Source organism: Uloborus diversus, chromosome 5, assembly GCF_026930045.1.
Source record: "Uloborus diversus isolate 005 chromosome 5, Udiv.v.3.1, whole genome shotgun sequence".
Lineage (NCBI taxonomy): Eukaryota > Metazoa > Arthropoda > Arachnida > Araneae > Uloboridae > Uloborus > Uloborus diversus.
The window spans coordinates 20,579,535-20,604,188 of record NC_072735.1 but is presented as its reverse complement, the minus strand read 5'-3'; the positions used below and the strand labels follow the sequence as shown (position 1 = coordinate 20,604,188).

General features: G+C 32.1%; 1 protein-coding gene across 1 annotated transcript in view; it reads right to left on the bottom strand.

The window, feature by feature from the left end:
• The window catches only part of LOC129222480 (thyroid adenoma-associated protein homolog), a 61,607-nt gene extending 38,061 nt beyond the window's left edge, over window positions 1-23,546 (bottom strand). Inside the window, exons 1-13 of the mRNA XM_054856994.1 lie at window positions 23,529-23,546; window positions 21,464-21,615; window positions 15,896-15,961; window positions 15,606-15,741; window positions 15,438-15,507; window positions 14,485-14,678; window positions 11,936-12,067; window positions 10,259-10,346; window positions 10,060-10,178; window positions 8,930-9,085; window positions 5,237-5,380; window positions 5,053-5,157; window positions 2,096-2,439 (exon numbers count right to left, since the gene is read on the bottom strand). Of these exons, the coding sequence (XP_054712969.1) occupies window positions 2,096-2,439; window positions 5,053-5,157; window positions 5,237-5,380; window positions 8,930-9,085; window positions 10,060-10,178; window positions 10,259-10,346; window positions 11,936-12,067; window positions 14,485-14,678; window positions 15,438-15,507; window positions 15,606-15,741; window positions 15,896-15,961; window positions 21,464-21,615; window positions 23,529-23,546 (1,724 nt within the window). The remainder of the gene's footprint in view (window positions 1-2,095; window positions 2,440-5,052; window positions 5,158-5,236; window positions 5,381-8,929; window positions 9,086-10,059; window positions 10,179-10,258; window positions 10,347-11,935; window positions 12,068-14,484; window positions 14,679-15,437; window positions 15,508-15,605; window positions 15,742-15,895; window positions 15,962-21,463; window positions 21,616-23,528) is intronic.
• Between the last annotated feature and the right edge of the window lie 1,108 nt (window positions 23,547-24,654).

The window sequence follows — 24,654 nt, the reverse complement described above, 5'->3', positions numbered from 1 at the left end:
TGAATTTTCCAATCACTGCTTCTGCTGCATACTTGTCATCATTTTGTACGCTGCTAGTTTTTTAGACACATTATACTATTTAGAGGAGCCAAGATTTGGTTGCTGCAAAAAACCATATCTTCATACAGCATTTAACTGTAAAACAGCATTTACAGGCTTTCTCTTCATGTAAGGTCAATTTAAATTGTTTCCTAAATTATGTAAAATATATATTTTTTCAAACAATAAATTCCTTTTGCCACCCATCTGGCTCAGGGATAAGCACCAGGTTGCCAAAAACATATCCCTGTAGGAGGGACTTCACCAGGAAATATTATTACAAGTTATGAGAATTCTCTGTAATATTTCTCAATTTCGCTTTTCACGAACAATAATATGTCATCAACTTCGTGTTTTAGAATTTAAGTGGAATGTGTTCTGGATTGAAATGTTATAAGTTCTGACTGAAGGAGATCTTTCCACAAAATTTTGAAGCGCTTAAATAATGGAATATCGGCGTCTAGAACTAAGAAAGGCAAGAACTTCTTTGAAGACACACTCTACAAAACAATTTCAAGTGCATGATGATGGCAATCGAAATGTAACATATCACCATTCTGTTTTTGCTCTAAAAAATTGCATGCACAATTTATACGGCCAGTATTGCAAGCCGTTGTATCAAACGCTTCAGCTTGAACAGTTAGCAATAAAGGGCAATCATCAAAGATATCATATACAACTGAAGAAATATCTCAGGCAATTCTGAGTAGCTGTTAACATTGGGACCTGAAGCTATCACGGTAAGCCTATCGGCGTTTTTTTCCCCCCAGTTACATCTGGATGTAGCTTTGTATCCCAGTGAATAACTAAAAAATCTAAATTTAAATTCATGAAATTTGATTTTACCTCTCGAAGATTTGCTCTTGCTCTCTTAAGGGATGTATGATTGATCACAAGGTCATTTGGATTTAAATTATTGCATCAATATCGGCTGTTAATAAATTAACAGCTTCTTTGTCCCTAATATGGAATTTGTCTAACAGTGATGAAAGGCGAGCAGATATCAATAGTTAACAAGCTTTTTTGAGTTGTAGTAGACCAGATATAGAAAAAAGGTTCAACAGGTTAGGATAGATACCCATTTCAGTTTCTAAACCTTGTGAATTGCAAGAAGAATTTGATGATAATAAAGGACTAAGTACTGAAATAGAAAAAAATTAATTCTAAGTATAGATTTTTGCATTATTCCAATCTAAAAATTTTTTACATTTATATTTTAGATGTGGAAAATGCAGTATATTTTTACGTTAGAATAATCGAGGATTTTTCAAAATTTACATTTTAAGAATTAAAAATTACATAAACATTTAAGTATATTTACAACTAAAGAACAGCGAATTAAAATGTAATTGCCATTACTTATATTTATAGCATTGAAGCCTAGCGATCCTATTTGCCACACCTAGTACATATGCAGGAAACTTTGTAAATCAACACCCCCAAAGCCTGGAGGAGGCAATTTGTTGTTGTCAAAGATCATTCATTAATTGCCTAGGCGATTCATTAATGGCCTTTAGAATCCTTTGTGTCCATCTTGGTGGAAAGAAATGTTCCCCTGCCGCTTTGTGTAAAATGAGCGCAGAATAACGGTACACTTGACCCAAGGCCATTGGTGTACATTTTATTATCTGTACCATGTTAAATTTTACAGAATGAAAGTGAGAAAATGGTCGGTCTGGAAGTAGCAGCACCTATTGAGGTTCAAAATTACTTTAAATATAAAATGTTAGAATATTTTTACATAAAAATGAGAAAAACAGCAATTTTTTCTTCGAAACTCAAAGAAGGGGGGCCCTAGGGGCACGTGTTAATATTCATGGATTGACTTAAAATTTTGCAAGCATCATTTATTTGAATAATGGAACAAATTGAGGGGGCGTCCCGTAAAATATCAAGAACTCCAAAAATAAGGATCACCCTAATATATATATATTGGAACAGAAGTATGGACTGAACATTGACATGATAGTTACAATGCAGTCGAAAGTTCCAGCTCTTATTTAATGAGAATAAAATAGTACAGAAAATTTTTACATAAAACAAATTTGAAACATACCTGAAGTCTACATAATGTAAAATGCTTCTAATGCAAGCTAGTACACCATACAAAGGTCCATGGGCAGCCGCATCCAAAAGACTAATTTTGGCCAAATTTATCTGCCTTTTTAGCTCAATCAGCAACATCAAGCATGCAATAAATGAATTAGAATGGGTTATTTCAGAAAAATGTGTTTCAATGTCCACAAATTCCTGTTCATTAGATTGTTTCAAGTACTCCAAAGCAATGATTTGAAAGTTACTGCATTGCACAAGAAAAGCAAATAAATAGGATGCTGTCACAGTATCAGGTGGTTTTGTACTAGAAGCAAGCATGAAAGCTGTGTGAAGAATTTTTTCAGTCTGTCAAAATAAATAAATCATTTAGTGGAAATATTTCACAAAAAATAAGTACAACACAAAAGTGTTATAAATAAGAATATAAAAAATTTAAAAAATAAACAACTATAAAATTAAAAATTAAAAAAACCCCGACTGAGTCCCAACTGTAGAATGAAGAGGGAAAATTGAAAATTCTTTTAAAAGCCTTATATTATTAAAAATTAAAGTCAAGTATTTTATTTGCTATTAAATAGAAACTGGCAAGATAAAAATTTTAAATCATTGTATTTTATTTCCTTGTCGGCCAACAATGAATTTGGTTATCAATCTCGTGAATAAAGGCTTAGCCGTTATTAAAATCTGCTTTTAAAAAACGTTATAATTCGAATTCTATGAAACATGGAAGTTCCAAACACATTCTATCAGATGCAGAAAAAAATTCTCTTTATTTTGGTATTAAATTTTAAAATTTTTAACTATGTTTTCATTGTAAAAATCATGAAAAACCTTTTCGAAGTTTTTAATTAATATTTTCGTTAATTAATGTCATCCAAAGATGTAACCTAGCTAAGAACACACTCGATCAACCTTCTTTCGAGCAAATTTTTTTTTTTCAAAATCGGTCCATCACTTTAGGCACTTGAGTGCCACAGACAGACACACAGATACACAGACACATCAAACTCATAAAAAGGAAAGTTTAAACACACACACAATCTAATCGGGGTTCCCACACATTCAAAAGGAAAAATAATAAAGTACTTTATACCTCCCCTTTTTTACTCAATACATTGTCAGGACAATTCCACCATGGGCTTGGGCAGGTAAACGACAGTATCTGCAGAAATGAGCTTTTGAGAGATTTGAAGAAACGTGTTTTGGATACAGTACTAACAATAGGGAAATGTTGGAATTAGAATTTTTTTTCGGTGGAAACCAAATAAGCAAACTTGTACAACACAGCTAACATACAATTGATGAGGAAATGCAAAAACAAATTCAAAATTAAAAACATTGCAGTTACTGCCCTTTACTTGCCTATGACAGAATACCTAAAAATGTTCAAATAACGAGCCTATTAGCGGAATTTTGGTCAATAGCCTTTGACAAAGTTTGAAAAATTCAAAAATAGTCTGAAAGGTAAATTAGCATTAGATTACATATATCACTTATTATAAATCATCATCAACACCAAGAAATATCTGAACATAAAATGCTAAATTTAAAAATTACAAATGAAACGTACACTAAAACATTTCAACATAAAAGGGGAAATAAAGGTACCGATTTCCAATCTTTTTACTTATATCATGGTAAAATATAAAAAGATTATCTGAAATTCTTTTAACAACTTTTGATGTCATATATTTTTGGTTTGTAACAGACGTTGAAATATATTTTATAATCAGCAAATAACAGAAGTATTTAAGTATTTTAAACAGTAAGGTAGCAAGAGCTTTGATAGGTGTACAGATTCTGTGCATGAATAAAAATCACGCTAAAGATAATGAAGATGATCAGAGCCTTCAACCTTTGCCAGAAGATAGAGCTGGGTATGCACAGGACAAAATGTCAGCTAGAAGTTGCTGTGTTGATGAAACCATGGTCAACTGTAAATACTGCCCATAATTGTGCCCGGCTGGGTTGATTGCAAGAGGTAATTTGTCATAAACGACTAGGACTGCACACAAAAGGCATCTGCATATGGTCACAGCTATGTGCGATTTGTTACTGCATTTTTACTGGGAGGTGTTGGGTCACCCTCCGTAAAGTCCAGACCTCGCATCAAGAGATTTCCATCTTTTCGGACCTTTAAAGAAACACTTAGGAGGTCACCATTTTAGAAAGCTGTCTTTACAATCTTGACAATAATTTCTTCCATTCCCGTTTAGATGGTTTGGTGTGGTGACAATGTAGAGAAGTCATGTATACTTTAGCCAGTATATATTTATCTGATTTCTTAATAAGTTTCTGTGTTCCATGGTCTTGTTACTTTACTCTTTGAAACTCCTAGTACATCTAAAGATGAAAGTGAGGGGGCAAATTTCTAATAAGATTTATTTATGAGAAATTCACCACTTTAAAAGTAAGGTTTCAGAAAAGTAAGGTTTCTAATAAAGTTAATATTTTTACACTTTATACATCTTCCCTCCCCCACCTTCAAAAATAAAATGTCAGCAAATTTTATTTTCTATAATGACACATTTTTTCTCGATTATTACATATTCATCTTTACCCGACTCATGTAATAAGACTTATTTTTAAATGATTCAAAGTCAATACCCTGCCTTAGATCAGTATTTGCCTCTATCAGAACAATAAATAAATTATAGAGCATAAAAAATCCGCATTTTAACAAAAGTTTGGTTTTTAGTTTTATGTTGAAAGCGCCCCTTTTATAGGTTTTGGTTAGGGTGTTAAAGACAAGGTTCTTCAAGGGCAAGAGAGTGAGATTCAGGCCAACCTCCTGGTGGAATAGAGCATTGAGCCAAGGGGCTCATGAATTAAGGACAAACGTCAAGAAAAACTAACTAAAGGAACTAAGCATTACTTCAAAAGGTTTTTTAAGTTGCCTATATTTTACATTTAAGAAACATGTTACAAATAAAAAAGAAAAAAATAATAATAACATACTTCTAACTCAACAGATGTATTTAGCTTTGATGACAGCATTTCAAAAGCTAGTAACTTGTTATTTTCATAAGTATCTTGCAAAGCATAAATCATAGTTTGAGCAGCCTCATTGGAGTCAACTGTAATTAAAGTTATGAAATTACTACTACAATCAAAATTCAAACATAATGGGAAAATCAACTACTTTCCAACACTTACTCACTGGCAGTACATCAGAAAATGAGGTATGATAAAGAAAAAGCAGGTTCAAAGCAGTTACACGCCTAGGAAAATTTGCACCTGGATGTAAACAATCAAGAAGATATTCTTTCATCCATATCAGAAAGTTCTAAAAAGTAAATGAAATTATATAATTTTGAAAATATTTCAGAGGCACTAGTTTTTCAGCTGGAAAAAGTGCTAAATTGACTAATATGTTATGATTTTATAACAATTCTTTATCAATGGAACAATTATTTTTATAATATGTTATAGTTTTCATAGAGCAGAATGAACTTACACTTTTGATATTACACACATGAATTTCTAATACAGCAAAATGGTTAGCATATTTGAAATAAATTATAAGATAATTGTAATAGCTATGAGAAAACCAAAAGCAGATTACAACAATATGATCAAATCATGCTTGATATATACAAGCAAAAAGGTGCATGAAATTGAATAAAAAATAAGGAGTTCTTCAACTTTTTAAAAGCAGGGTGGGTCGATATTTCCTCCCATATTCTTCTGGGAGGCTTCTTCTTTACTAATAATAAAGCTCAAAGTCTCTCAGTCAGGATGTCTGGATCTCTGTGAGGCACATAGCGCCTAGACCGTTTGGCCAATTTTCATGAAATTTGGCTCAAAGTTGGTTTGTAGCATAAAGGTGTGCACCTTGAAGCGATTTTTCGAAAATTCGATTTTGTTCTTTTTCTATTTCAATTTTAAAAACATTTTCCGAAGCAAAACTATCATAAGATGGATGAGTAAATTACGAAATTATCATGACGTGGAATGGGAGAGCCAATGAACATAGAAAATTGGCGAGAAATTCATCCTCCATTATTTGTAAATATACAGGCGGACCAAATGACCTTTTAATTTTCTACTACAGGCAAAGCCATGCGGGTACCACTAGTAGTAAAATAAACATATTACCAACACAGCAGTAACCAGGAGAGTCATTTTAGAATTTTCCATGGGGGTGTGAGAGAAAATAATACATTTTATTCAGAAAAACAACAAAATACATATACAAATAAATAATGATGGTATATTGCCCAAATAATGGCCTAACAAACATCGACATTACAGGAGAAAGAAACTGCATAAGTTTTGTTTCCCAAGTGTTCAATACCTGAATGCAGCAGATATCAAGTCTAAAGTTAAATTCTTATTCCACTTGCTGTAACATGTCACAATCAATGGTAGCAAATGCGGTTGGGAGCTTTCAGCAAAAATATTATAAACTACCTGGAACATGGAGCAGACACATAAAAAAAATTTCCTGGAATCAGGTCCGGGGAGCACAGTTGCCTCAAAAGAAGGCGATTGACTTCAACAGAGAATTGTCAAATCCAACCATGAAGCATGCTATTTAAAAAAATGGCAGACATCTGTTAGATAATGGGGAGGGGGGTATCTTGTTAAAAAATGAAAGACCCTTAATCTTGACATATTACAGCGAGTGAAACAAGAATTAGACTCTAGACTTGATAGCTGCCCCATTACGAAAGAATCACATACTAAACATTTCGGGGAAAGCACTTGTGCAGTTTTGTTCTCCAATGCAGTCAATGTAATTGCTGTTTGTATTGGTAATGTGCTGTTTTAATAAGCCTTCTAACCCTATCAGGAATTGTGATACACTCAGTATAAATACAAATACAAAAGTGACGACCAGCAACAGGCTCTGGGCCCAGCTAGGCTGCTCCTAGTCAATTTACAATCCCCAGTGAAGATCAATGGCCCTCTTAAAACTATCTACTCCCTTGCTCATTACCACCTCTTCCGGTAAGCTGTTCCAAGGTTCCACTACCCTGCTAAAATAATAATTTTTCCTAATATCCATTTTAGTCTGAGATTTAAATAGCTTAAAACAATGATCCCTTGTCCTGTTTTCAGTGCTAAACTTTAGCCCCGTAACATCTTTAATTTTCATAAACTTAAACAACTGAATCATGTCCCCTCGGTCTCTTCTTTGCTCAAGACTGTATATTTTTTGCATTCTAAGCCTGGAATCGTAGTATAAATGAGAAAGTCCATTTATTAGCCTTGTAGCCCGCCTTTGAACCCTTTCCAATACATTAATATCTTTCTTAAGATAAGGAGACCAAAAGTGAACAGCATACTCCAAATGAGGTCTTACCAAACTTCTATATAAGGGCAGAAGAACTTCTTTAGATTTGTTTGAAATAGATTTATTAATAAACCCAAGCATCTTATTGGCTTTGTTACTAGCTATGTAAGGAAACGTTGCTAGTATGTAGTGTATGCTAAACGTAGCTAGTATGTAAGGAAATGTTGTAAATTTTATTTGTTAAAAAATAACAAAAGCATAGTGGCATAGAAATTTTGATTTTCTTTGCTGAAAATATACTTTGATGTACCTACTTTGTTGGGAAGAAGTTCTGAAATATTCTATTTTAAAAAAATTTTGAAAAAAAAATAGAACCGACTTCAAAATTGCTCTAAAAAGTGAAAAATAATTTTATTCTTTAAACACCATCGATAATACTTTTAAACATAATTTTTGAAGTTGGCGCAAAAACGATCGATAAAATCATTCACAGCCATAACTCAACTACAAGTATAAATTTTACCAGGTCCAGTTTCTTCACTACCACATGCATTACGCATTGATGACAGCATATTTAAATAGCGATATAAATGTTTCGTTCCTAACTTTGGATGATTTTTTGATAAAAATATGAACGAAGCATGGTTACAATGGATTTTACGTTTTGTTTTTGCGCCAACTTCAAAAATTATGTTTAAAAGTATTATCGATGGTGTTTAAAGAATAAAATTATTTTTCACTTTTTAGAGCAATTTTGAAGTCGGTTCTATTTTTTTTTCAAAATTTTTTTATTTCATTCTTTTTAGTGTAAATGTAGATATTTCAGTAAAAGTAAGAAGTTACCTAGTAAGCGAAGTCAATGTGAAAGCCAAATGAAGCGAATACTTGAGAAAGTGCTGGAACTTTCCAGACTTGGAAAGATACAGAAATTAATAGAACATTCGAGAAAATACGGGAAACAGTAGAAACGAAATTTTAGTAAAATTCACATTGTCCTAGTCGGGATTTGAACCCGGGTCGCTTGTGGGGGAAGCGAGAATTCTACCACTGAGCCACCGTTATCCACGGATGAGAAGTGCGAACTTCGCTACAATATCATTTTAATTGCATAAAATTTACTGTTTTTTGCCCATAACTTTTTTTCTAAAGAACAAATATGGTCAAACGAAGTAATGGGACCTAAGTTGAGCCATCCCCTATCCATTAAAAGAAGAATCATCAAAATCGGTTCACTAGGTGAGACGCTATGAGTGGACAAACAAAAAAAAACATACATACGGTATGAACTGATAACCGCCTCCTTTTTGAAGTCGGTTAAAAAGATCATAAAAAAATCCTTTAAAATGCTTTGACATCACAGGTTTGATCTCTATTATCAGAAAGACAGATATAAATATTCATTTTTCTTTAAATTTAACTTACCTTATATGAATTTGGGAGATCATTTTCATTATCTGCCTTTCCGTTGTCAATTGCACTTGCTTTCTTCTTAAGAAAGTAGCTACTGGCAACCAATCTGTGAAATAACTGCAACAACATACCAAACGTCAATAACAGTTTCTATCATAATTGCAATTGTAGCAGTAAGAATAATACCTTTTTGATGAATGAAATAAGTTGCTGACGAAATGAAGGAGACTGACTGGTGATATTCCATGGTAATCCGTACTTAATCAATTCAAGAGTTTCCAATTGCACAACACTTGACGTTTTCGTATCTTCGCAAAGTAGAGCAAAAGCAGAAAGTCTAATCTGTTGGGATAGTATTAAGATAAAGATTGATCATACCTTTTAATGTTAAAATAGAAAAAGTTCAACAACAAAAAATCCTTTTTCAAAGTAATACATAGCAGAAAAATGTTAAATTATCATTAGCAAATAAGAAAAAAAAATCACTTAAATGTTTTTCTTTGGTAATCTCCCAAAAAATTCCTCAGTTATTGCAAGAAAGATAGAGTGAATTGCAATAATGGAAGGCATAAAACTTTATTGCCACGAAGCATTCAAATGCAAGTTTGATAATTGGAATGAATATTTTTCTTTGCTTCCAAAATGCCTACAATCTGCATTCTAGTAAAATTAACAAAACCCATTCAACTTGAGAAAAACTAATTTATAATTATTTAAAGAAATGTTTAAAAATAGATTTTGCACTTGTTGAGTGAAAATGACTGCAATTATCTACATTCAATTAATCATCAGCAAAAAAAAATATAAATATAATAAGCGAGAAAGGTTGCAAATAATGGGGAGTTCACTGCAGTTTTGCTAGTTTTTGATCCCTCCCCCTCCCAAAATGGTTCTACCTGAATCTTAACTACAAAAGAAACAAAAAAAAAAAAAAAAAAAGAAAGAAAGAAAGAAAGAAAGATTTGAATTTGTCAGAAAAAAATTCAAATTCATTTTATTTTCTTTTGAAAAAGAAAAAAAAAAGGTTTTGAGCTTTGAGCTTAAATAGACCAGTTGGTTTAAAAACTTACAGCAACCAATTCAATTTCAGTTTCTTGGAAAGTTTACCTTTGATACCCCCTCCCCCCGTTTGTGTTATTATGTTATAAATATATCAAACCAACCAAAGTGTGTCTCTTATTTTAAAAGGATTCATCCTTGGTTTTACAATATATCCCTCTATAGCAATAATTGTAATGGGTCCCTTAAGAAGGGCTGTGAAACGTTTGTATACCAATTTTACTATAGATTACAACCAAACATGTAGTTAAAATCACCTGTTCATCAGCATGACACAAAGCTTTTTTCAAACTTGAGTGAGAGACACCATCTACCTTGTTATTAAACATTTTCTGGTGAAACTTGATGCATGTAATTAATGCACAAAAAGAGTTTCCTAAAATAAGAATTAATTATTATTTATTTTTAAAGAGCACTAAAGTAATGAATGAAAATTATGAAAGACATATTTCTTACCACCATTTTCTTCCCAAGTTTGAGATAATTTTGATAACAGCAGGGGCAGACAAAAAGGCTTAGATATCAGTAATTTAGGCAGTATATACTGAAATATAAGTAGTAAATTATTACCTAATTACATATAATGTTTTAATTATGAATATAAAAGCAATTTCATTTAAGAGGAAAACAGAGGCTTAATTTATTCAGAGAAGTTAAGGATTTAAGTACAGCATAACTTCGATTAAACAAGGGCGCCCATATAGGGGGGCAAGGGGTATCCCCCCCCCCTTAGAAATTAGAACTTCCTTGCTTTTAGTATTTTTTTCTTTGCAAAAATGTAAAAACATTTCTTTTCCAGCTGTTAATGAATAATTTATAAAAAATGTCAAATTTTTATGACTCTAATCTGTACTGAAATTGGTTTCCATGAAGAAAATATCCTGCTAAACCATGGTTAAAATATTTGAGCACCCCCCCTGAGCCCATGCGATTAAATGATACCTGCCATTTCCTCAAATTAATGATCTGGGTTTGACTACAATAAATGTCTATGTTCCTTGATTTAGCAATATCCTTGATTTAACGATAACTTTTTTCAGTCCCTTGACAATCATTAAATCAAGGTTATACTGTATTTTACTTAGTCAAGTAATAAGATACAGGAATATGACTTGGCCAAGCAGAAAGAATTTACTAAAAAACTATGAAAAAGTGTTCTTTAGCTCATTAATAAGTTGAGACAGTGAGAACCAAAGGGATGTAATTCCTAGATAACCAGTACAAATGGTGGGTGAACCTCTTTGGGACAAGAGGAATAACTTGTACCCCTGGTAGGTGCTGCTATGATTTAGAAAAACTTTTCAATGAAAGCCTACAGTTGGGGCAAACCTAACCTGGCAGCACTGTGAAAGCTACACAGACCCTAACCATAGCATCACAACGCGGCTAGATTAGGTTTGCCTCAATTATAGGACTGGAACTTTAAATGTGTTTTACTCAAAACTTAAAAATGTTCACTTACATCTTTTTGCCTCTCACCGCCTCAATTCTGTCTTGAGAAACTTTAGGTTCAATGAAACACATTAAAGGAGGACCACCCACCCTTTTACTTTTACCTTCATTACAAACTTTTCCTTCCCAACAAATAAAAAATATTTTAAAAGAAATCATAGTTACCTTCCCGGTACAAAATAAAGGATCCGAAAAATATCAATAATTTGAACTTGAGTTCTATTTCAGAAAATATAGGTAGCAAAGGTCAAATTTTATTGCATATTTTATTTTCTACTTCAAACAAACATAGAAAATCCATCATATTTATTTATTTATTTATTTAATTCTTCCTTTTTCAATTCTAGGAGTAAAATAACTAATTGCCTGAGTAACCCCAAGCAACGTGACCTAAAAATTTGAGGCACACAGCCCTGGAGCACAATCACCTCTGGGTACAGGTGTGTTCAATTTCTGTAATGCATTTTTAGCACAAAATATTAAAAACTGAAACAAATAATCATCATACAACCATAATAAATTGAAAGTAAGCATAATGATTACAATCACTTTAAAAGGATAAAAAAGAAGAAATAAAAGTGTGCATTAAAAAAAGTATTAAGAATAGCACAATATTAAATAAAAGAAAACATTAGAAAAAATTAATAAATAATAAATTATTTATATAAATCAAGTGATTACTTCATTAATGACACTGATCTTTTGTTTACAATTATGGCTAAGAATTTCCAAAAGTGGCTTCAACCATACTTCAACGAACTCATCATCATTTCCTGAAAAGTGGTTAAACAATGTGTGGCACAAATCTGAAACCTGCACAAAAACAAATATTAATGAAAACAAAGTTTCAAAACAGAAGCAGTTAAAAAATATCAAGGGTATACAATTTTTAAAATGCAAGCCAAATCTCTCTTGTTAAACTTTTTGCACAAGAACTGATATCCATATTGGAAATTAAAAAAAAAAACTTTACCAGGATTGCTGACCACACATTCAAATCAACTTAGCGGGTCAAAACACATGGAAAATTTAAATACATTTAAAATTAATCCAGATACATGGAAAAGGAAATCACTACTAGTAAAATTTGCTAGTCAGCAAGGAAGAATCAAGAGGGAAAATTTAAAACCCTTTTCAAAGCATTTCTTCCAAACTAAAATTAATTACAAGTATTTTAGTTGTTAACAAACTGAAACTGGTAGCAGATTAATAAATTTTAAATCATAGTTGGCCAACAATGACATCATCACCTATCGCTAGAATAAAGGCTTGGATTGTATTTTGAATCTTCTAAAAATGGTTATATTTTGAATTCCAAAAAATTCCATCATATGCAGAAAATTTCATTCTTTTGATTAGTAGTGCAAATATATTTTTGTAGCCAAAATTTTGAAAAAATGGTAATTTTGGAGGTTTTCAATGAATGTCTTTGGTAATTAAAGTCATACAAAGATGAAATCTAGCAAAGAACACTATTGATCAAGTTTCCTTTCAAACAAAAAGAGAAAAAAAAAAAACAGAATTATTAAAATTGGTTCATCTATTTGGAAGCCAAGCTGCCACAGACAAACACATAGATACATCAAACCTATAACTCACAAACCCACTTGTATGATTAGAATGAAAAACCAACGTAAATAAAGTACAAATTGGCAAGAAAATACAGCATATGTTTTATTTATGTTGGTTTTTCATTCTAATCATATTGTAGCGCAAAGCTTATTTGATCATTTTTCGTTTATAACTTTGCTGTGTCAGGGGTTAAAAAAAAGGAAAAGGAATGATTCTGGTATATGAAACAGAATGCTGCTAAATTTGGAATATAACAGTAGTAAGTATTAAAATTTAAAGATAAAACACATGTGGTTTTTCATTTTTGAAAAGTAAAAAAATTTGGACTTGATAGTGCCAAAGACATATATATAAGGGTGTCCCAAGAAAAATGAAAGTTTATTTTTCAAGTCCCACACTTTCTCCAGTTTTTCTTTTGTGTCGAAACATTTGTTGAAAAAGTTTCATATAATTTGAACAACCGCAACCCGTACCGACTTGCACCTGAAAGTGTAAACCAGCACTGTGTACTAGGCCAAATTGATTTATTTTTCTTGGAAGATCGAAACTTTGTGTAGATGAAATATTACCCCTATAGCCCCACATGAACCACAGAAATATTTATTCAAACTAAATAATATTTAGGCGTCCAACAAGAGGCCTAAAATTCATAATTTTCTTCACAAAATTGATTTTTTTCTATGCATTTTTTAAAAAATTTAAGGTAAATTTTAAGAAGTTATAAAGTTGAATAATAAAAACATTAAAGTAAGAAATTAGCAATAAATTGATTTTTTTTCTTTTTTGCAATTGTACTCCCATATTGTACTCCCATATTGTACTCAAATCTATGGATTTTTTCAAGTTTAAGTTATATTTTTCATTTTAACAATATTATTCTTTTATTATTCATCTGCAAATGATAATTTGAAAATGTGTTTGACAATAATTTTTGAACTTGTTATTTTTTTAAATAGATATGCATTTTTTAAAAATATGAGAGAAAGAAAACCAATTTTTTGACGAAAATTACAAATATTAGGCCTTCTGTAGGACACCTACATATTTTTAAATTTAAATAAATATTTTTGTGGTACATGTGGGGCTATAGGGGTAACGTTTCATCAACATGACATTTCAAACTTCCAAAAAAAAAAATCTTTTTGATTCGCATAGTACACATTGCTAATTCACATTTTCAGGGGCAATCGACACGAGTTACCGTTGTTCAAATAAAACGAAACTTTTTTTCACAATTGTTTAGACATGAAAGGAAAAATATAAGAGGGTGTGTGTGTGACTTTAAAAAAAATGACTTTCGATTTTTTTTTTGGGGGGGGGGGGCGGGACTCCTAATATATATAGACCAGCCAGGTTTCTGAAATGTTCAACAGTGACAGCGCTTCCCACCTTTTTTCCTTCTACAAAATAAAGAAAGTACAGCCTACATAAAAAATTTCCCACTTAAATCTGCATTTTAAACACTCATGAATCATGTACATAAACATGTGGGCGAAAAAAAAATTTCCTTTTGGCCATCCCAGAGTCCATTTCAACAAGCTTTGTAGCAACATCTGCATGTACGAGCATATGTACCAAGACATATTTTATGTAAATGTGAAAAGATCTAATGTGATAGAACGTTCTTTTTCAGATTTAACGAAAAAACTAATGCTTACATGTGAGACAAGGTTAATGTCTTCTAATGCATTGAATAATTCTTCTGGGAATGATGGGTGCCACTGCAGAAGAGTATTTGTTCCAATAACTTCAACAATACAGCTGAGAAGACCATATTTCCCACTACTATGATAAGGTAGATCATTCAAAAGGTAAAATGCCATATTTTTTAGCAAACGACTTTGTTGAGCACCTGAAACAAAAAAATAATAATAATAATAATTTTCCAAGCTTTTAACTAAATACAGAGATGATTGTGATTTGTTTATATTTAATTAGTTTATTGATAACATTATGAACGAAAAATTCATAGCACTAGAATTTATCTCTTAGTCAGTTCTGCTAGTACATTCATTTTCAAGTGCATTCATACGAATATCTAATTTTATAACATTACTGCTATTTCCATTTGGTAAATGTGTATCAACAGTACAGGAGAGGAGAAAAGAAGGTTTGCTTGTTCCTTCTGCAAATTTTGAAATATATACAGTAGACTCTTGATAAATCAAATTAACAAAAAACCCTCGAGGTATTGCAAGTTTGACTTATGGAAAAATCCCCAAGAGTTTGGGACTCAATGAAAACTTTGAGATAAAGGAATATTTGAGTTATAAGGTTTTCAGTTATTCAGAGTTAACTGCATTCCACAAGAAAGTTATATAAGATTGAGAGAGAGAAAAAAGAGATTAATAACTACTGTAAATATACTATCATTAACTAATTAATGATTAGTAATTATTATCATTACTTGCACACGGTGGGCAAGTTACTCCAGTTGACAGCACCAGCTTTTGATGTTAATAAATAACATCAGAAAGCATATAACATTTTATTACACATAATCAAAAAATAATAATAATAATTATATGAGCACTTGAACTGTGTCCAATAGTTTTCATTAAATAACAAATGCTTGATTAAAGCTTATTAAAAGTAAGCAGTTTTAACTTACTCATATCAGATGAACTAAGGTGAAGCTTTATAACGCTTTTGAAAAGATCTTTACAAACGTGGCGAAATGTCTGCAAATATACAAAAAAAAATTTTATTGATAAATATTTTAAACAAATACGCAGTACTTATGAATTATAGTTAGACTTAGTTCATACCTGATACTTACATCAATGAAATGTTCTCTGTATTGAATTACATAATCAAACATTTGTTTGATCACAGTTCCTTCCTCTGAAAACATGTTTTTAAAACTCTTAGTTACAGAGATATTCGTTTCTTTTGCGTCTAAGCTAGTAATGTTTCTGAAAATATGAGAGAAAATTGGGAAACACATAATATATGTATCACACATTAAAAAAAAATCTATATGTTGAACGCTGAACATCATGTCTAAAAGTCATACATTCACAACTTAGTTTAAAGTTATAGTAAACTATCATGAGTTTCTTTATTTACCTCATGGCATTGGTCCACTGAATCAGATTTCTAGCACATAGCAACATCAATTCCGATTCTTCAACACTAAAAATGGATAATTCATTTTTAAACTACTTAAAATCAAATTAATGTACACAACAAAAATAGTGCCAAATATTTCACAGGAGTAAAAAGCAATATAATGGGAAAAAAAAGTTAACACCACTCCTGGTGGACGATCCCCCCCCCCCCCCTTCCTGAACCGAGTGCACAATTCAGACTCAACAAATGTTACATGCATGTCACATTAACTTTTAGAGGATAATAAAAAAGTTTGAAAATCTATGTTCAAAGTAAAATGTATGCCCATGCCTATCCAAACAGCATATTCAATGGCCCAAACCTATGCACAGGCATAGGTGAATGCAGAGCTTTATAATTTGGAGTACCAGTGTAGCAAGGGAGCTAAAGGCTCAGATAACCTGCAGAAAACTGGTTTTCCAAGTACTCTTCCAAAGAAAATGTTGAAGAATTAGGTGTACAGCATAGGCGGATTTACGGGGGTGCCAGGGGGTGCACTGCACCCCCAAAATTTTTGGTTGAGTTTTGAAAAAAAAATGAGTTTAGTATATTTCACTCAGAAACGCAATTGGGGGGAGGGGGGAATCATAGCTGTTATACTAGTAAATTTACTTGAATCCAGTGTATCACCACACGTCGCTAGTGCAAGAAAAACATAACTGCTCATATTAAGAATTAAAGTAATTTTATCCATTTGGAAAAAAAATAATAGTAAATAATTTCATGCAAATAAAGAAACTTCTCAAACAATTTATTGTTCAGTGCTGTGTTATTGTATAGAATAATTGCGTGTTCTGTAATTGGGTATTTATTCGTATATCAATACAAATTCTTCTATTTTGAAACAACAATGGCTAAGTAAAAAAAAAATATATATATATATTGACTATTGCAAGAAACTTGATCAATAAAATCTACACTGAAATCAACCGAAAACCAACAATTTTTAGGTAAATTTTCAAAAAATTTTGAAGGTGATCTCTCAGACATTTTGCTGCAGTTGTGCATCCAGAGGGGAGGGGGCACAAGACTGGTGACCATCCCCACAAAATGCTGAGTAGATGTTTTTAAAAAAATATACTTTATTATTGAAGAGAAGAAAATATCTCATTTTGGGAAAGCGCAGTTATTTTACGAAAAAAAAGAATGTCGGGAAAAAATCTTAATTTCTCTTTCAAAAAGAAATATTGGCATTTAAATTTTTCAACAGCTTCAGATTATTTGCGGCGAATTGTGTGCCTCCTCCCACCAATCTTTTTTCTTTCATATATCCCCCTCCCCCCCCCCCCCCCCTTTTTTTTTCATTTTTTCTATTAGTCCTCAAAATGTTTCTTCTCCAAAACCCATTCTCCAGCCAAAGTTATTACAGAGTATCTCAAATTTTGTTTCTTGGGCTTCACTTTCGCAAAATTTCCAATGAAGATCTTCTAATCACCTAAATACATCGAAAATCGTTTAAAATTGCGTTTTTGGAGCTTCAGTTTTGAAAAATTGCAGTGTCCCTAACGTTACCAAATATGGTCTTACACTCATGTGTTTAAGACTTTAATTTTGGAAAATATTCGAGCAAGGGTCTCCGACCCCCTTTCTCTAATATCATCAAAGAGTTATTTTGGTTTTGAAAACTACTATTTCGAAATATTTAAGTGGGAGATTCCTTTTTTTTAATACTATGGAGTACTGCAGAAGAACTTCATTTTTAGGACTTCAATTTCGAAAAATTTCCAGAGGAGAGCTCCAGAACACTCCGTCCGGTAACAGCATCAAAAAGTGTCCTCCGTAGTATTTTTGGAACTTCAATTATGAAAAGTTAAAGAGGTAACGTGAGCAGATGAGGGGGGGGGGGTACGTATTTCTATCTGCTTTTCAAAAAAATTGATTGGAGACAGTCTATGAGTCTCATTCCTAACCCAAACTATAAATATGGACTTTAATCACATTTGTAAGACTAGAATTTCTAAAAATAGCCTTGGAGCCACACGTACCTTTCTTGCCTCTAAAATATCACCAAGAACGGTAAAACTGCGTTTTCAAAACTACTATTTCAAATTCTTTCTGGGGCGTGAATCCCATTCCCAAACCAGAAGCTGGGTTCACCCATTTCTTCTAATATCGACTCTCGTTTAAAAACTTTTTCTGCAGTTTGAAATGTTAAGAATTGCCCATCCCCTAATCTTACTAAATATGGTTTACATCGCGTTTTTTAGACTTAAAAGTGTGTCCCGCCCTAAAATTATTTTCTGATTTCGCCACTGCCTTATTGTTATTCCGGGAATATCCCCCCCCCCCCCCCAGATCCATGTTATTGTTGCACCCCCAAATATTTCGGCCTAAATCCGCCTATGGTGTACAGGTGCATAATCAAAGCCCAGGGGTAGCAAATTAGTCTTAAAACTAAAAAGGTTCACCAGTTTCACATTAAAGTTTGTATTTATGAGCTAATGATTTTATCACAAAATATCTAGCGGTACACATGACTACGGACATCATATTTTCATCTTTCTTTTTTTTTTAATCACTAACCCAGTGGCAAAAACCCCGCCACACAGCGACATCGTCGCAAGGAATGAAAACCGTGTCCGCAGAGAGAAAAAAGAAAAAATAAAAGCTGTCCGCAACAGTCGGACATTTATTTGCATGAACTGCTGAGGCGGGGAGAGAATGATTCAAGTTATGATATAACGCACCTGCCCCCGGCCGCCCTACCAAAACAAAACAGATCTTTTTCAAATAGTTTACTGAAAAAGCAAATCTGAAATCAAAATAAGGCATATTTCTGCATATAAAAAAAAGTCAGCACACTTCTGTGATGCAAGCGATAAAAAACTAACATAGCGAAAAATTTTGCTTGTTTGTTTTATCATATTCTTAGTGATGGTGTTGTTATGAAGTTCTCTGAAAATGCAATGTAAGGACTTTTCCTTCTCACTAATGACTTCAAAAAAAAAAAAAAAGCATTTATCCACAAATTGAAATATGATCGCTTAAAATTATCGCGATTTAGCAACTAGTGTTAGACCTTTACTCATCCCCCCCCCCCCCCGACTCCGAATTTTTGGTGAATATATCAGTGATATTAATAATATTTATCATGCAGACCTATTAAATGGTAATTCTAAAGTTCTACTTTAATAAACTTTTTCATTTTCTGTTTTTATACTTATAATGCCTTCATTTTGAAAATGCATTCTTTGCATCCGATATGAGAATCGAATTTTTACTCTTTTTTCAAAGCTGTCTTTGCTTTACTTGGAGGCAAATAAATGTCAATTAAAACCATCATTTTAAGATTTTAAAACGAAATTCCGTTTATGTTTTTAGCATGTTTAAATGCTAAACAGATGGTTTCGTTTTAGTTTTCCTGCAACTGTGTCGATAGATATTAATGATATGTTTATCATAGGCCTCTAAAATGTAATTCTAAAATATTTTTTTTTAAATTAATACTTTTATCAGCCATTTTTATTTTTTTGTAGCTTTCACTTTGAGAGTTGCAATCTCTATGTATCCGCTATGAGAATAGGATTTTTTTGAATTTTTGATGTTTAGTACGCTTTGTTAAGAGGCAAACAAATAAATCCTCCTTTTATTTTTCTTGAAATCACGAAATTTAGAAGCTTTAAAAAAAATTCCTTGATTTTTAAGAGTTTCAAAGAGTTAAATGCTCAACGACAGCTTGATTTTTTTTTCTTCAATTATTTGAAATGTGTGCATATAAAATTTCCAATTAACATTTATAGTATAATTTAATATAATGTTGAATGTTGCATAGGTATTAATATACTTAAGGGGTTTCCATCTCTCTGAGAGTGATTCCACTGAGTCCTCCCCTCCTCCTCCGGTGAAAACCTTCAAAAATGATAATATCAAGGGAAAAAAGAAAAAACATCCACATTGAAATTTTGTTTTTCACCCCCCCCCCCCCTTCACACACACAAAAATTATGTGATTTTTCTCAAAATTAATTGGTTTTAGCAAAAAAATGTATCGTGTGAAAAATCCTGGACAGACCCCTGTTCAGTAGTCACCGCATGTTTGCAAATATCAGGTGCTAATCAAGGGGGGGGGGGGGGCATGGGCGCCCATACGCAAAATTTTAGGGGGGGGGCTCAGATATATTCACCATGGTTTAGCACGATATTTCCCCATAGAAACTGAGTTCAGTACAGATTAGAGTTATTAAAGTTGGACATTTTTAGTTAATTATTCATTAATGGCTGGAGAAGAAATGTTTTTACATTTTTGCAAACAAAAAAGTACCAAAAGCAAGGAAATTCTGATTTCTAGGGGGGGGGCGCTTGAGCCCTCTCTTGCCCCCTAATATGGGCGCCCTTGGGAGGGGAGGTCATCAGATTGCACGATCGAAACTTTTAGGTGGAGGGGAGGGGGAAGCGAAGTAATTTGTGAGAAAGATTTTAGACTCATTTTGGAGTGGGGATCTCGTTCTTAAGAGGGGAGTGCTTCTTAGAATTTAGGGAGGTGCGCCATTGCCTTTGAGAGTGGGGGGAGGGGTCACCTCCTGCCATGTTTCAAATAAAAAATTTTAAAAAGACTCCGTTTATTTTTTTATTGAAATCATGTGCAAAATTTTGCAGACAGATTCTGAAGTTCTAAAAGCTTGTCGCAGACAGCTACAAAACTTTCGGCCTCTGGGATCACTAATAGTGCTATGCAATATTTATTACATTGTGGTCACCACATTACTTAATACATACTTTTTAAAAACTGAATCATCCACTGCAATCTGAAAAACTAAAATATTTTGAAAATACAAAATTAAAAACTATGTGAAATAAAGTACTTACAAATTAACAGGTCTACGTATTTGTTAACAACACTTTCCAAACAGTATGAAAATTTCAATAAACTATAGAGATGGATTTAAGGATGCCTTGGAGAAAATATCTTTATACAAAATGAAATTAGCACAGATTTTTTACAAAAGCTCAGTAATGAGCATTTTTAAACAATTCATTTGCAATTTGAAAGGAATATTAAAAACTAGACGCTGTACAAGTCTTAGATACAAAATTTCAACCATCTACGACTAATGGATTTTGAGTCAAATGGGGGACTCATACAACCATATGTGCATCAAGGTGTAGTGAAAAACTCCCCAGAACAGGCATATTTCCAGTTGCCCAAGTACATGTATTACCTACATAAAAGGACAGTACTAAGAGAGATTGAATTTCTTGTGATCGTGTTAAATCTCTCTGCTTCGTTAATAAAACTAGTTAGAATTCAAACAAAAATAAAAAATCCATATTCCACTTATATCTGTTTAAAAAGTGATTTTAAGTTGAAATATATGTTTATTGTAAAAAAGCTATGCCCCCCCCCCCTCTCCCAGTTTAATTGAGGGGAATAAAACTTTGATTTAAAAGATATGGAATACTGTATGTTCGTCCTAGATGCTACAACAGTGCAGATTATAGGTATTAGAAACAAACTACCTAAAAATTTCAAGATATGATTCATCTTTCAGGAAATCAGTCTTTTTACTGAATATAAAATATTTTTTACCATTTAGAAATGGTAAAGATTTCTTCTACAAGTTCTGCTGCAAAATATTTTTCTTCTTGAATGGCAACCCAATCTTCAGGTGAAAGGACGGCCATCAAGCCACTAAAAAGACACAGGCGTGATGAAACAGGAAAAGCTTCAAGTTTCTTACTCTTAGGGAAAAAACCCTTCTGAAAAATAAATTTTCAAATAAGAACTAATTTCATAAAATCAATGACAGTATAGCAAAATAATTACATGCTATACTTTTATACAGAAAATATTGAAAAGAAATCTCACTGCGATCACCATACCATTTGTTATAGGAGTTCTTTGCCAGATCATCAAACGGACCTCACATCCCTTTTTATCAAGCTCAAGAATAAGTACATTGAAAAAAAAAAATTACATTACATAAAAGGTAAAAATTTTATTTCAACAACTTTATTAGTACTTGCTTGAAACAAAATTAAAAGGTGATATTTTAACCAGTAAAAAAAAGATGGTTACTAACTGTCTTAAGACAATTTCCCCCCATTTTGTATAAATGTAGAATTTGAGGCGCTGTCTAGGGATATTCTGAACGATAATCGTCGGACCCCCCCCCCCCCCCCACCGCTTACCCGCAGTGACATTACTGTTTCTGGCTAACATTTCAATCAACCTGTTTCAGGGCACAAACAGTGAAGAAGTCTAAGACAGATCAGACAATATGTTAGATAGAAATATATGGACAACCAAGGGTGCCTCCCCCCCCCCTCCCCAAGGGAAATGATGTGCTCCCAAAATGTTACAAAGACCCCCTCCCCTTAACAACAAAAAAAATAAATAAATAAATGAAAAAATAGTCCTGCAAATTTTCCTAAAAATTTCAATGAACTACCAGTTCAATCCTTCCCATAAATATGAAGACAGAGCTACTTGAAATCTTAGTACTGCATACCTACAAGCTTTATGTTTTAAACTGAATGTACATATTACATTAAAAATTAAGTAAAAATGGAAAAATATTTTAATTTAGTTATACCTCATAAATTTCTTTATCAAAAGCAAGATAATGCATATGACAAACAGTGATTGCTGCATTCAGTCTGCAATTCAATGGAGTAATGCCTAAATGATGAGAGTAAATATTTTTAAAAACTAATTTAATTTTTTTTTTTAAATAAAAGCATAATTTTACAACCTGCAACAAATAGAAATGAACTTGCATTACTTTAACTCATTTCAAGAAACTAAAATTTAGTTTTTTCATTAAAAATGAAAAATGCATGCATAATAATATCAAGTCAATTCACAGTTCGTAACTTAAAACAAAATGCCATGCTTACTTTAAAAACAAATTCCAATTGATTTGAAATTTAAATCAATCAAAAGAACCATTCAACAATCATTTGCACCAAATGAGAAAGTATTTTCCATGATGAAAAAGAAGAATAGATGTACACTGGTAAAACTATATTTTTAAACAAGATGATGTACCCTTATTACGTTGGTACTTATCGGTTAAAGGGCCTACACACTAGTGATGGGTTTTTGAATTGCCACCTATGGAAATTTGCAGGTTACAGGTACCTTATAAATACATAACATTAAAATGCTGTAAGCTAAAATAGGAGTGTATAAGCTTAACTGAATTAAATTACAAAACATATAAAAGAAAATTAATAAACTATTTGTAATTAAGGATCAAAATTACTGTTGTCATAAACATGCGAATTTCGACAAAACAAATGTTTATACAGTAACCAAGCTCCACCCAACGGACTCAACCATTCTGACTCAATAAAACAAAATGGGACAAATTTTTAATGAAGGACTACTAATAAAATTTTTAAGGTAACAAAATAAGTGCTGCCTACTTAGATTCAATTAAATTACTTTGTATATAATTGACTTGGTGAAGTAAATCTCTCTTGGAGAGCTTAGCATGGTAGGCTTTTTGCCAGATAAGTTCCCAAACATTTTACACTTTTTAAATAAATGCATGATCGAAACTAATGTTTAACTGAAGGCAAAAGATTAAATCCCCAAAGCATAAGCAATGTTCAATATTTTCAATCTTTAACTTGCATGTAATTAATACCAAGAAGGATTCAACCATGGTCTACACCAGCGTTTCTCAACCTTTTTTGACCTATGGACTGGCAAAAGTTTTTGGAAAAATTTTGCGGACCAGTCAAGTTTTTTCCTTACTTTTTGGCAAAAAGATCTTAAAAAGAAAAAAAAAAAGACTCGAGGATCGTTAAAATCTTGTAAAGTATTTTGCAAACCAGTGTGGGTTTTTTTTCTCTTTTTTCATGAAGTAATACTAATAACAAAAAATAATACTAATTGGGATTGCGGAACAGTCACACGGGAAAAATTTCCTGGTTTGCCAGACCACCAGTAGAGTGTCGCTGGTCTATCTGAACAATATAAGCACAATAACATAACATAGAAAATGTTTAATCAAAATATGCTTCATTGCAGCTATTAATTCCATATTAATAAGAGGTCCTATACATTTATTTTTCTAAAACATTACATTTACAATATGGATTCTAAAGCTAAAAATTAAAAGAATTGATATAATTTGGAATATTGTAAGTCAAAGTTACAATGAAAAATACTTATACCAGTTCAACGTCCACATACTGAAACTTTTCAGAGAAAGCTTGTGACATAATATGCTGATTTTTTAATTTGTTTACATTTTACAATCAACAAGAAAGGTAAATATGTACAATATGATTAAAGGTATAAAAGTATATGATTACTGGAAAATTAAAAAATATGATTGTTAATAGAGGGTAATTTTCATTCAAAAGCTAGTTGTGACTACTGACCCAATTGATTTTCACCACTATTATCAACAATAGGTAGAACTTTAGCCTGTTGCTAAATTAAACAGCATTTAGCTAAAAGCTTCTTATCACAAAACCGAGAAAAAATTTGTAGCATAGGATTTACACAGGAAAAAACCAAAGATCAAAGAGGGGTCCTAATTATGTACTTTAAGACAAAATTTTAAAACAAGAACTTTTTTTTTTTTCTAAAGGATTTTAAGGAAGCGTTCCATTTTGTGAATTCCACAGTTATGAACAATTATAGCAAGAGTTGACCGCTTGCATGTTTAAATTATATACATAAATACACATATATGCTAGTATAAACATTGGCATGCCCTTAATAGAAGTTTATGATAAAACACAAAAAAAATTAGACGATAC